This window comes from Wasmannia auropunctata, unplaced genomic scaffold (genome assembly GCF_000956235.1).
Source record: "Wasmannia auropunctata unplaced genomic scaffold, wasmannia.A_1.0 LD335328.1, whole genome shotgun sequence".
Taxonomy (NCBI): Eukaryota; Metazoa; Arthropoda; class Insecta; order Hymenoptera; family Formicidae; genus Wasmannia; species Wasmannia auropunctata.
In genome coordinates this window covers 273,029-286,069 of record NW_012027562.1, presented here as the reverse complement: position 1 = coordinate 286,069, position 13,041 = coordinate 273,029, and the positions used below count along the sequence as shown (strand labels likewise).

General features: G+C 38.9%; 3 protein-coding genes across 10 annotated transcripts in view; 2 read left to right on the top strand and 1 right to left on the bottom strand.

The window, feature by feature from the left end:
• Positions 1-57: 57 nt before the first annotated feature.
• On the bottom strand, positions 58-6,656 carry LOC105457257 (transitional endoplasmic reticulum ATPase TER94). The gene is made up of 13 exons (XM_011701832.1): positions 6,464-6,656; positions 4,987-5,346; positions 4,273-4,465; positions 3,952-4,186; positions 3,742-3,875; positions 3,348-3,596; positions 3,093-3,257; positions 2,893-3,015; positions 2,603-2,815; positions 2,215-2,523; positions 1,924-2,085; positions 1,406-1,560; positions 58-1,222 (listed from the first exon to the last, which is right to left on the bottom strand). Exons 1-13 carry the CDS (start codon positions 6,478-6,480, stop codon positions 1,132-1,134), a joined length of 2,406 nt encoding a protein of 801 aa, XP_011700134.1. The 5' UTR covers positions 6,481-6,656; the 3' UTR covers positions 58-1,131.
• Positions 6,657-7,426: 770 nt separating this feature from the next.
• On the top strand, positions 7,427-9,750 carry LOC105457256 (leptin receptor overlapping transcript-like 1). 3 transcript variants are annotated; one of them, XM_011701830.1, is made up of 5 exons: positions 7,427-7,537; positions 8,258-8,332; positions 8,429-8,627; positions 8,797-8,948; positions 9,242-9,750. In XM_011701830.1, exons 2-4 carry the CDS (start codon positions 8,292-8,294, stop codon positions 8,908-8,910), a joined length of 354 nt encoding a protein of 117 aa, XP_011700132.1. In that variant the 5' UTR covers positions 7,427-7,537; positions 8,258-8,291; the 3' UTR covers positions 8,911-8,948; positions 9,242-9,750. The 3 variants fall into 3 exon arrangements, with proteins under 3 accessions (XP_011700132.1, XP_011700133.1, XP_011700131.1); XM_011701831.1 differs by lacking the exon at positions 7,427-7,537 and adding an exon at positions 8,153-8,195; XM_011701829.1 differs by lacking the exon at positions 7,427-7,537 and having other exon boundaries at positions 8,244-8,332.
• Positions 9,751-10,022: 272 nt separating this feature from the next.
• Positions 10,023-13,041, top strand: part of LOC105457255 (transmembrane channel-like protein 5) — a 4,711-nt gene continuing 1,692 nt past the window's right edge. For 2 of the 6 annotated variants that reach the window (XM_011701828.1, XM_011701822.1), the window contains exons 1-8: positions 10,023-10,130; positions 10,805-11,055; positions 11,133-11,259; positions 11,350-11,672; positions 11,760-11,908; positions 12,128-12,212; positions 12,290-12,438; positions 12,526-12,916. In XM_011701828.1, coding sequence (XP_011700130.1) covers positions 11,145-11,259; positions 11,350-11,672; positions 11,760-11,908; positions 12,128-12,212; positions 12,290-12,438; positions 12,526-12,916 — 1,212 coding nt within the window. In that variant the 5' untranslated portion in view covers positions 10,023-10,130; positions 10,805-11,055; positions 11,133-11,144. The other 4 variants (XM_011701826.1, XM_011701827.1, XM_011701824.1 and 1 more) reach the window with 4 other exon arrangements.

Genomic DNA, 13,041 nt, shown 5'->3' with positions numbered 1-13,041 from the left:
ATTACTAATGTAAAAATTCTGCATCGAATATCAATCGTTACCTAGAAAGAACAATTGTTTCCGATAGTAATATATTATTTATTTTTTTGCGCTATTTTTTTAAATTTTTAATCCTTGAATCTTATATCAAACAATATGTGTATACGATCAATTGCGGCGCAATCAGTATCAACAATTTGCCATCTTGTAAGAAAATCAGACAAATCTTTCTCTTTATTCGTGTATTGTATTTAGTAATATATATTATTCGGCTCCTTCATCATCGGAAATTTCAACGTTTATAAAACTGCGAACGGTTATAATGCAGATAATCGTACGATTCGAATGACGAGATTGAAAAAGGCTCTTTTTTTTATCGTCGTATATGGATTAATTTACTATTAAGGGATATTTGTAAAATCATCAACGTACATCATCATCATCATCATCATCGGTTGACAATCTCATCTCGACATGGCATAAATTTTTTTTTTTTTTTTATATTACTGCCTAAGATTACTGCAATGTGTGAGTGTGAACAACAGAATGTATTCTCATCGAGTACAGTGATAATGCAGCAAAAGGGTCCATTCCGAGAGTTCAAGCTCGACAAAATTGACGTAACGCATGTAAAATTACGTAGCAAAATTGCAATGGGTAATATGTATATCCCTATACGTGTATACGCGATGTGAAGTGTTACATCTTGTTTTGTCACTTTGTAATAATCTTCCCGTTTCATATAAATTATTAATTAATGATGCGCGATTATATATTTTCATGCACGTCACGTTGGTGGAAAAGAAAGATAATTTCGTATGTAACAATTCCGCTAAAAGACCAAGTTCCATTAAAAAAATGGTTAAACGTAAAAATAATCATATAACAAAGCAAGTTTTCAATTGATATTTTATATATCCGAATGTTTCTTAGCTACATGGATTAGAAGGGTCCGTGCCCTTTTTCTACAAACGCAAAGCTTTTATATGTACCTCATATAAAATTTCCATTTATCTCATCCACATTTATTTACGCTCTCTTTTATAATTCAATTGTATCACTTAAAAACGATTCCTGTGCAATATATTATGTGGTAACAGACAGGCCCTTTTGTCGTATGCTCACTGTAATGACATACAAGGAAACGAAAACTTAGCTATAGAGATCGTCATCTCCATCATCTTGAAAGGCTTGATCGCCTTGCGTATTATCTTGAGCACCGCCTGCTCCACTTTGTGGAAATCTGCAAATAATTTTTTTTTTTTAATAAAAGAGAATATTCCTCATTACGTATAAATCTCTCCATTTAAAATATGTGTTGAAAAATGTGTTTTTAACATTCAAAAGAATGGTACGCATAAAAATTTAGTTTCATTTCTTTTTTAATTATTTTGCGCGCGTATTGAAATTTAAAAAAAACTCGTACCTGAAATTAGTCCCGAATCCTCGAGATTGTTGCAGCGTTTGCGCAAACATTTCGTACTTGCGAATATCGTTGTCGGACACTGAACGGCGCGCAAACCTCATTGCTTCCTCGAAGTGAGCTCGCGTTATTTCTGGTACAGGATCATCCTCATCCATCTAGAGAAAATCGATAGGAACTTGGAAGTGATGTATACTGATAGCAATTTTTATTCGAATTTGTTAATTTCTGGCAACATTAAGATTGCCAACCTTAATATTGCCAGAAACTGCATAACATAAATATTGATACGATTATGAAAGTTTTTTTCTCTTGAAAAAATATTGGGAAATATTGTACAACTTGTCATAATATGTTATAAAAAAATAAAAAATGTATAAGGAAACCCTCTGTGCTTCGAAGATGAATCGATTGATGACTCAGCTTATTATGAATCATACAAATGACGTAGCAGAAATGAGTCTTCGAAATAATGCGAAAATGTTGTAAAGTGAATTGCATTTTATAACAGGATATCTTACATCCATAGATGCGGATGGATTATTCGCTCGTTCTTTTTCCCTTCGAATTTCAGTCTCGATGCACTGTCTAATGGCAAGTTTGCACGCTCGCTGGCAGATTTCTGTCAAGTCAGCACCGGAAAAGCCGTGTGTGACTTTGGCTATGTAGCTTAGATCTACGTCCTGATAAAAGAAAAAGAATATTTTTTTTTAATAATTTAAAAATCACAGGAAAATATGAATATACAATAAATATTTCGTATATGTTTCTCCCCGGTGTAAACTTTTTAGGCAAATTTACGAAATTATTACCTTAGCTACGGGCGATTTTCGAAGATTAGCGCGGAATATCGCTTCTCGAGACTTCTCATCCGGTAGTGGTATGTAAATTAATTGATCTAATCTACCAGGTCGTAAAATTGCCGGATCGATGATGTCGGGCCGATTCGTCGCTCCTATGATGAATACGTTCTTCTTCGCGCCCATGCCGTCCATTTCCGTTAATATCTGATTTATCACACGATCCGCCGCACCGCCCGCGTCGCCGACGGTGCCGCCTCGAGATTTCGCGATAGAATCGAGCTCGTCGAAGAACAACACACAAGGTGCTGCCGATCTTGCCTGAAAACAACTCGTTGTTAAACTGTGATCTTGAACTTGGCCGTTAAAAAATGGCGAGCGAGCGAAAGAGAGAGCTCACCTTGTCGAAAACATCTCTGACATTAGCTTCCGACTCTCCGAACCACATGGTTAACAATTCAGGACCCTTGACGGAGATGAAATTCGCTTGACACTCGTTGGCGATCGCTTTGGCCAACAGTGTCTTACCGCAACCGGGTGGGCCGTAAAATAATACGCCTCTTGACGGTTGCATACCGAATTTCAAGAATTTGTCAGGATGCTCCACTGGATACTGCGCAACGCCAAAATACGCGTTAATAAATGATTTAAAACTCACGTACGTGTATCAGGCTTTATGTCCATTCTTACCTGCACCAATTCTTGCAACTCCATTTTGACGTTTTGCAAACCTCCGATATCGTCCCAAGTGACCGTCGGCACCTCCACGATCGTCTCGCGCAGAGCACTCGGACTGCTCTTCGTCATTGCGTACTTTAACGAAAAGATATTTTTAGTTAGAGAAAACGATTAGCAATTCAATATAATCACATCCAAGATCAATAACTCACCTTAAAGTTCTCCATTGTTACTGCAAGTGAAGACAAGACCTCCGCGTCTATATGATCGTCCTCCAAGTCTATGAGATCCATTTTTTCACGAATCTGTTGAAGAGCCGCTTCGGAACATAAAGATGCCAAGTCGGCGCCAACGTGTCCGTGAGTTTCCGATGCAATCTAGAGCGATATTTTTTTTTAATATATTATTTTACAGTATAAAATGTGTGATTTTGATTCATTAGAAGTGACAGTGAAAATAAATGGCACCTCTTCTAAATCGACGTCGTCAGCGAGCTTCATATTCTTCGTGTGGATTCTCAAGATCTCCAATCGGCCAGTGGCATCCGGTATACCGATGTCGATCTCTCTATCGAAACGTCCGAATCGGCGCAGTGCACCGTCGATGCTGTTCGGTCGATTGGTAGCTGCCATTACGATCACATGGGAGCTCTGCTTCATGCCGTCCATCAGTGTCAACAGTTGCGACACAATACGCCTCTCGACTTCGCCGTGCGTCTATACGGAAAAAAAGAAAACACAATTATTTCAAAATGCGATTTATAAAAGATCGACTTCGCCTTGCGTCTATACAGAAAAAAATATATAATTTTTATTTCAAAATACGATTTATAAAAGATAGATTCAGTTTGACTTGACGAACCTTTTCACGTTTCGGCGCGATCGCATCAAGTTCGTCAATAAATATGATGGCCGGAGAATTCTTCTCGGCCTCCTCGAACGCCTTCCGCAAGTTGCTCTCGGACTCACCAGCCAGTTTGCTCATAATTTCGGGACCTGTACGGACAGTGGAGAGTCTTTTAAATCTCGTACCGTCTTATAATCGTAATTCAATATCACTCAGATTGCATACCGTTTATAAGAAAGAAGAATGCCCCGGTCTCGTTTGCCACAGCGCGTGCAATGAGAGTCTTCCCTGTTCCCGGTGGTCCGTATAACAATATACCACGTGGCGGCTTGACGCCGATGGCTTTGAACAGAGACGGATGTCGCAGCGGTAATTCCACCATTTCCTTAATTTGTGCCAATTGCTTGCGCACGCCGCCGATGTCGTCGTAACCCACGGCATTCAATGCCTCCTCCTCCTCCTGTAAATAAATAACGCGCTTCATTGTTTTGCGTTGATATCGAAAACTTTGCGAATATATCGAAAACACTGGTGTATTTTTCTGACCTCTCGCTTTATCGGATCACCTTCACAATGTATCACTGTGTCAGGCGCCACAATGCAAAATGGTCCCGGATCAGTTTCCACAACTTTAAATTCCACGGCTCGCATACCACCTCGTACAATGAAGTTGTCATCCTTATGAATAGGGCGGTACGCTTCCAGGAAGTACGGTTTTAAATAGACTTCAAATAGATTCCTGCAATAATGCAAAAAATATATAATTTATGTACTTGTGATTTGGCTGGATGAGTGGTTAAGTTTCTTGTTTTTTTGTAAACCAAATCCCCTTTCTAGCTTTATTTTGATAAAGGAAATAAATAAATTTATCTATAATTTATGTACTTCAAGCCATCGTAAAAAGAAAAAAAATATTGCATAATTAAAGGTAAAACGAGATTAATTTTGTAAAAAATAATATAAACTCATAATTTTAGGCATCTTAATCAGTCGCATTTTAAAGTTAATCATACACATTATATGTATATATCTAAATCTCATCGGAATGACGCTCTGCGCGAGAGTAATTATCTCATATCTGGCAGATCTCAGGTTCAATCCCCATGTATAAACTTTGAATTTTATAAAAGATTAATTGGAGAATTAATGGAGAATTATTTGTGTGAATAAATAATGTATAAAAATGAGCAATCTACTTTGGGCAATCTGCATTTCACACTTATTAAATCTTAAATATCTCATATGTTATATTAAATTTACCCAGTGAGACCATCGACAGTATCATCCATTGGCAGCACATGAATACGTTTTCCGTACTTGACCTCCGGACACGCTTGTACGGAAACTACGTCACTCAGACGTACGCGCAAGTTATTTCTGACAACGCGATTCATACGGATCTTCTCATCCGGGCACGTGTCATCGGACAGAACGATGCACACTGTTTCCTTGCGCCTTTTCCCCTTCAGAAGTACGGTGTCTCCGCGAAACAATTGCAACTCGTCCATTTTCGCTTGGGAGAGCGCAACCACAGAATTGTCGTCGGCGATCGCTTCATCGACCAACAATCTGTTTGGCCTGTCCTTCTTACGAAGGATAGCCGTCGCCAGATCTTCGCCACTGAAACAAGGAATATTAATTATATATCACATGTAATCAATATTATGTTACTGTGTTAAATATTGCCATATTTGACATTCCTTTGTTTAATACCTATGTTTGGTATCTTGAACACAAATAAATTTTTTATAACTAACAAAATCATACATATAAAATTAGTAAAGCAATATAAATAGAACAAACTATAATTTAAAAAAGTTAATTTCTAATTTAAAAAAATAAGTCAAAGAATAAAGGATATTCTTTTTTTTTTTTTAAGTAACATTCTTTTCTTGAAGAAAACAGCTTTTAGGGTAGTTTTTCTGCTACACAAAATCTTTAATATTATTTTTCCCATAAATTGACTATAAAATATTCATGATGAAACAAACATGCCTCCTGTATTCTGAAGTGAGAAAAACGAAAAAAAAATAATTAATGTGATATATCACACGTACATATATACATATATATTGCGCAATGTATTTCGTTTATTAATAAAATTGATGAAAATCTAAAATTCTCAAATAACCCTTCGACATAATTTCAAAGGACGACGACGGACAAGAGAGATTTGCAAAATTAACATATTTTTTTTTTTTAATCTCAGGCACGTAACGCGAATGCAAAATAGCAGCGAGAACATTCTCGTTCACGCTCGTCGATTCTCGCGCGTCCGCGCGAACGGGAGCCAGCTGACTCCGGGCACCGAGGGTCGTCGAGCGTCACCTGCCCTTTTGTGTCACGCGCACAGCCATGATCGCGGGGGCGACGTGTCCGAAAATTCGATGAGCGTCGATCCGCGTCCGCGGGAGCATCCCCGCGGAGCGAACTCGGGGGGGGGTTGAGGGGGAGGGGGAGGGGGGGGCGCCGCGAGGACGACGGGGCGCGCGATGTCTCGACCATCGTCGTCGTCGTCGTCGTCGTCCTCGTCGCGGAGCCACGCAAAAAACAAAGCGTCGGGGCTCTCTCTGTGTCGACATGATGACATCGTGAAATTGAAGTGCCGCCTCGGCTCGGCTGTCGCGCTCCGCGACACACACACGCACGTCGCCCCGCCGACGAGCGCGCGCGAGAAATCGGCGAGGGAGAAGCTCGACGTCGGCCGGGCCGGGTCGAACGCTCCGGGTTTCCTCACCTCTTCGGATCGCTCATCGTCCAAAAGCCTCTCGGTGTTTTCTCTCCGCGGAAAAAAAGGAACTCTCACGGCGCACGGTCTCTCTCTCTCTCCCTTCGGCACACGTAACGAGTCTAGCAACGGAGTCACGGACGCGAATGAGGAAACTGTGTGTCCGTGAGTTCTGTGATGGCTCGCTTCTACCGTTGCCGAATCATAGGATAGAGGCGCGTCCGCAAGCGCTAATCGCGCGCGCCGCCTGATGACGCGGCGGCGGCCAATCGGGTGATTGGCTTCTCCGAAAATGGTAGCGTCATCTCTCCCACCGTCGAACGATTTTTCAACTGGACAAAATTACGTGCGGCATCTCAATTCGTATATTTTTCACATCGGTTCTCTCGCCAATCTCGCCATCGTCCTTCGAATCGTCATTTCTTAGATTCTTCTGATCGACTTTAAATCGTCCCAGAGTCTGAAAAAAAAATGTATACTTTAATCGTCGCTGCCATTTTCGAGGATGTGTGTTTCGATTTAAAAGCATATATTTCAACCTTTTGTCCAATTCACCGACAAAATACTGTTAAAGGCCTGGACAAATTTTAAGTAAAATTAACTATTAGCAAGTTATAATACGGATGAATTACAATGTACATGTCTAGAAAACATTGATCTAACAATATAATAAATCATTAAATTAATATTATTGACTAATTGCTTAAATTTTAGCAATTACTAAACCACGCTAACTTTAAGGGTGTCTTTAATAATATCTCGTCGGTGTCCAATTATATTATCTAATTATATTTTTATAAGGACAGCTGGGTTAGATGTGTACTAATCTGTTTTTATATTGAAGACCATTTTAAATGTGAAGTAAAATCAAATTGAATCAATAAAATAATCATACAACTGCATGATAACATCTCGAAATCGACATTCGGGGGGCCTGTGAACTCCGATCTACGGCAGTGCCAGTCTCCTCCGACGGGGCTTTAGACAGTTTGCGTCACGCGTAGTTCGCGGTCTACGTCGGTAGCCGAGAGTTCGATAAATACACGCACTTGTCAAATCGATTTGCAATGGCCGGGATTAAAGGTTATTCGACGTATTCCTGATCACCTTTCGGGAGCCCGCCGGCCCCTCGCGGCGCGCGAACCCCCGCGAAATGTCATCGTCGCCGGGGGAGCTCGGGCGAGAACCGCGAGAATCGGCCTGTCAAAACATAACCTCGCCGTTGTTGTCATCGCCGCTTTGACACTCGCTTGGGGTCGTCTTCGCCGCTTAATCAATCGTCCCGTAATCGGATTTTAAGGGCAACGCGCGTCACGATTACTTTCGACTCCCCTCAATTCCCACCGTCCTGATTTCGCAAAAACGAGAGTCGCGTCCGCAGAGGAGTCTCGTTCCTCCGCGATGTCGCGTCGTTGATTGTTTGCGATCTGCTCGTAGAATCTATGTTTTTTTTTTTAACGAGCGCAATCGTTCACGCGAAAAATTGATACAAATTTATTGCCGCGAAACAGTTCTTGAGACTAGATATGCTCAAAAATTCGACAGTATTAGACTCGTAGAGATGTAATATTTATAATATTGCTTGTGTAATGTTAATGCATGGAGATTAATTTTGTGTATCTTTCTCATTTCATGACGCTCTCTCCTTTTCGTGACGTTCATCCTCGAAACAGCGTGAGTACTTTCGCAAGATTGCCTCTCAAGATTTTTTTAACATTCGTGCAAAGTAGACGGTCGTCAGGTAGCCTGTTAATTTAACTGAAATACAATTGTTACACAATGGATGGAAATGTCTGATTACAGATTAGTACTGCTAGCATTCGCTGGTTCCATTGGAATGACGTTTGTCATTCTTGGCTGCGCGTTACCGATATATAAGTGAGTATTATCTCTCTTTGTATAATGGATCTGTTTTTGTTTAATTTTAGAATTATAAAATTATAAGCGTTGTAACACGTGCAACACAATTTCCAGAGTATGGTGGCCATTTTTCGTTGTACTATTCTACATATTGGCACCTATTCCAACTATAATAGCACGCCGCTACACAGACGATTCGGGAAGCAACAGTAATCCATGTTTAGAGCTGGCAATATTTATTACAATGGGATTCGTAGTGTCGTCCTTTGCTCTTCCAATCGTGTTGGCGCGATCTCCGGCAGATCAGCCAGTAGTGAGTGGCATTTTGTATTTAAAAATGATATTTTTAAAGTTAAAAACGATATTTCCGTACAATAAAACAATTGTAAATAAGTTTTTTTTTTGTTGTAACTGATACAATATATTAGCTTTAAATATCTATTGATCAGATAGAACACACGCGGATTATTTGTATTTTACAGATACAATGGGGCGCTTGCTATCTGACATTAGCAGGTAATATTGTTGTATATTCAACTCTAGTCGGATTTTTCATAACCTTTGATCAAGATGATACCGATTACAACATGTGGTGAGGTACTACTGCATCGTACTTACTCATCATGATAAAAATGTAAGTAGCGTGGTCAGAGCTGGTTTAGAAAATTAAGAAATGGTCTTGAAAGTAATAAAAGTCAACCTTCATCTAACGTTATTGATGAGATAAAATTATCATTATATTTTGAAATATAAGTTACTTTCGAGCTCTTCAGCTCGCAGCTTTTTACAACTATTTAGAAGCATTTATAGCTTATTTTTTCGAAATACAGAAAATATAGAACTTACGCAAGAGACTTGAGGCATTGATTAGAAATACGCCGCTTCTATTATGACGTATGCAATATATAATGCACGAAATCGTTTCAGGTTTTTTATGAGATTTAAAGGGGAAAAAAATATCAATCATGCAGTGCACTGACTGAAAGCTACATGTTGATTCTAAATTATACTATGAAACTTACCGTACACAGTTTATATAATATAAACCTTAATATGGATACTCTACTATATCGATGCTGCAAAAAGATAATAGTATTATAGTGCACTAATGATAGAACGTGTATCGACGAAAGTGACTATGCTGGTACGGGCTGGTACATATGGATTCCACGCGTGGCGTTACGGAGCGGCGGAAAAGCAAAAATGCATTTGATGTCTTTAGATATTTCGTATGGGACTATTCAGGATAAAAACCTGAAGCGCAACAATGCAAGGATAATGTTGAAAATATTTTTTATTTAATCTAAGTCTTTCGTAATAATAATGGTAATAAAGCTAAATTTATTACTTCATCTCAATCTTTTCAATCATCCTCAGCAAAGCTGGCCAACAATGTTCCCCCGAGGTCGAGTTAAAATAAAATAACTTGAAAATCACACTTATATGCATTCCTTATGTATAACTGTGATTATTATAATATTATTTTATTATATAATTATTTTGAATAAGAACGGAAATAGTTTGCAGTCATTTATAATTTTTTTTTTTTCATCTTATAAACTGATTTTCTGTTTCTGAGAGAAATTTGAAACAAATCGAGCTTTTTTTATTTCGTTGAGTGAAAAATTTTAATCTCATGCATTTTTTTTAAGTAAATGATAATTTAAACGAGCGCCATTTGTGATGATTTCCGGCCACTGTCGTAACAGTGGCCGGAAATCGTCATCGCCTTGCAATGGTGCCCGTTCAACAAGCGCAATCCGAGAAACCGACGTCCACGATTTCTTAGCGCATTACATTCGAGCGACTGATTCAGGTGATCGGTTGATCGTTTCTTTGTCCACAATATTTCGGATTGCTCTCGAAGGAGGATTCAAATGAAACTTCTCGCATCGTAAATCATTTTCTCCGGAAGTGGCTCTCTGCGCATTGCGAATTGGAGCTGTTCGGGGCGTGTCCGAAAATCGCGATTCCCATCCGTGTCGGAAAATTCGATGACGCACGTCGTATTGTCGTAATCAAGGCGCGAAAACATTCGAATTACATCCCGCTCTCGCCCGGCTCTACGTCAACAATGGGATCGACCGAACCGCTCGTCTCGAACGTTGTTTGAGATGAAAAATTCAAAGTAGTCATTGAGAGAAGTACGATTTGATTTGTTCGTGTTATTTGGAACATGTGATTCTTAACGCAGAGCCGTACTTCGAGGGTTAATGTGCGAAATTCGTCACTTTAGTAGGAATTAGGTTAGAAGTGGCTCAGACCTTTTCCGTGGGACGCAGTAGATCATTTTTAACGCTATTTTCGAAAGAATTAACAAAAGTAAAATTGTTTAAGTTCAACGTAATTGCGATTGTGAATTATTTCGAAGAGTCGCAGGTCTAATGTGCATAAAACTGAAATTGTAACCTCGTCGATCGTAGGGACATGAAATGACGAGAAACACGATCGAAATAATTTGTTGTAATTATATATGTATTATATTTATAGACTGCAGATGTCCAGGATGAACATCAGAAGGGAATTAAACACGATTATCGTGTAAATTTCCTTTCCACTTCAGATCAGACGTACGTGCCTTATCTAATCGCCCATCTGCACCAAATCATTTCCCAGAGATTGCAAATGTAATGATATACAGCTAATATTTATTTTTTTTACTCGCGTGGAGGAAACGATTGCCATTGGCCGATGACTGTGTTTTGGTTGCTTTTGGTTGTTGAGGAATATTTTGGCAAAAGGTGAATTTGCATGTTTCAAAAGTGATATTCTCTCTCTACTTGTTTACCAAGCATTTATAAAATTATTTTCCTTTCAGAACACAATTTAGATGTCAACCGACCTTACCAGAATGTCGTCTGAAAAAATTCAAGAAGCGAATCTCCGCGAATCTTCTGATCAATCTGTTCAAATGCAACAGCTACTGCCAATGGAATTGCAGGCTAGTAAGTGTAGCCCTTGAGCATCAGAGTATCAAGAATTTTTTTGCAAAACCACTTCTATTGCGTATTCAAAATGGGAATTGATATTTTCAGTAGAGCAAGGGTACAGCGTGTCAGATGATCTAAACTCCATTATTCCATATGCCACTTTGAGAATGCGCAACGTCGCTCGTTTGTCTAACGAGGAGTGTGCTAATGCTATTGCCAATCACCTGCAATCAAGCGACAAGTTTATGCAGGACGATCCCGAGTCGGAGCAGTTCAGGATGGAAACGGTGAGGACGATACCGCAGTGCCTCAACGTGAAGCGATCCGTCAAGTCGCAGCTGATGGCAACTGTTAACCGCAAGACGATAGAGAAATCGATTAGTTGCTGGAAACTGTTTAGATATAATGTTAGCTTGAAGTCAGCAAAGGTAATGATGAATCTTGAGTCTTGAAGCAAAATCATTGTCCTTTTATGCATAAAAAATCTAACAACTTGGAGTTTTCTTTTCATGTAGATTTGGATGACAATACGGAACTTATTGACGATAAAATTATGGCATCGGACGATAAAAACCATTGAGAGTCACCATGGGAGCGGTATAGCGACGTACTTCAAATTCTTGAGATGGTTACTCTTCCTCAATACAATTTGCTGTGTATTGAGGTACATTTTTATCTTGCTTCGCCATCGAGAACTTTTATTTATAAGATATACTATTGGCAAAAATTTTAAACTATTTTAAAGTTATTTAAAATTAAAACAAGAATTTTTGAAGAATATTCGATTCTGACTTATTTGGTTGGCAAAGAACTGTCTTTTAAAGTACTGACTTTTATTAAATGAAACAACCAAAATTTTTTAATGGATATTTTATGTTTTCAGTGTATCCTTTATTGTGATCCCGCAGTCACTGGCTCAAACACATGTGCCAAACAATATTGAGGTATTGGATTTTTTAACAGGCAATGTAAGTGCAGTCGTTATTTTACTATACAAGCGGCATGTTTAAAAACGGCGCGCACATCACGATATCTTGGTTTGTAGGGCTTTTTATCCCACACAATAATGTATTATGGTTTTTATTCCAATGGCACGGTAGACGCACCATTTGGACCCAAATATAGCATTCCATTTGCCTATTTTCTAACGCTGCTTTTTTGCTATATAGTTACATTTGTTGCACTCTCTCGCAAGTATGTGTGATAGAATTATAATGTGATTAAATTATTCAATTTGTAACTTAATTGAATGTAACGGTAAATTTTTTTTTATTTCTTTAGAGTAATATCCTCTTATAGAAAGTCTTACGTCGAAACGCGTGGAAAAGTGCACAATATGTATAGCAGCAAAATATTCTGTGGATGGGACTTCAGTATATCTTCCCCAAAAACGGCTGCTCTGCAATCGGCATCGATTTATAAAGAGCTGGAAGAGCTATTGGCAGAAATGATACAGGATATAAGTTTGCATTGGTGTGCCAAGTGTTTGTTAATTATAACGCAACTTGCCGTAACATCTATTGTTATATTTATAATTTGCGGTGCTGGCGCACTCATTTGGATGCTATTAAGTCATTACGGTCTAAAAGCGTCCGTAACTGTCTCAGTCGTAATTGTGCCAGTCGTCATTACCGCTATCATTCATGTTTTTCCAACGATTATCTCCTATCTAGTAAGTAGCCTGCATTTCCTGTTGTGTAAAAATAATTTATATATATATATATATATACACAGGGTGTTCATAAAATATCGGACCCCCCCCCCTCTATTTCAGAAAATACTAACTGGATAAAAAAA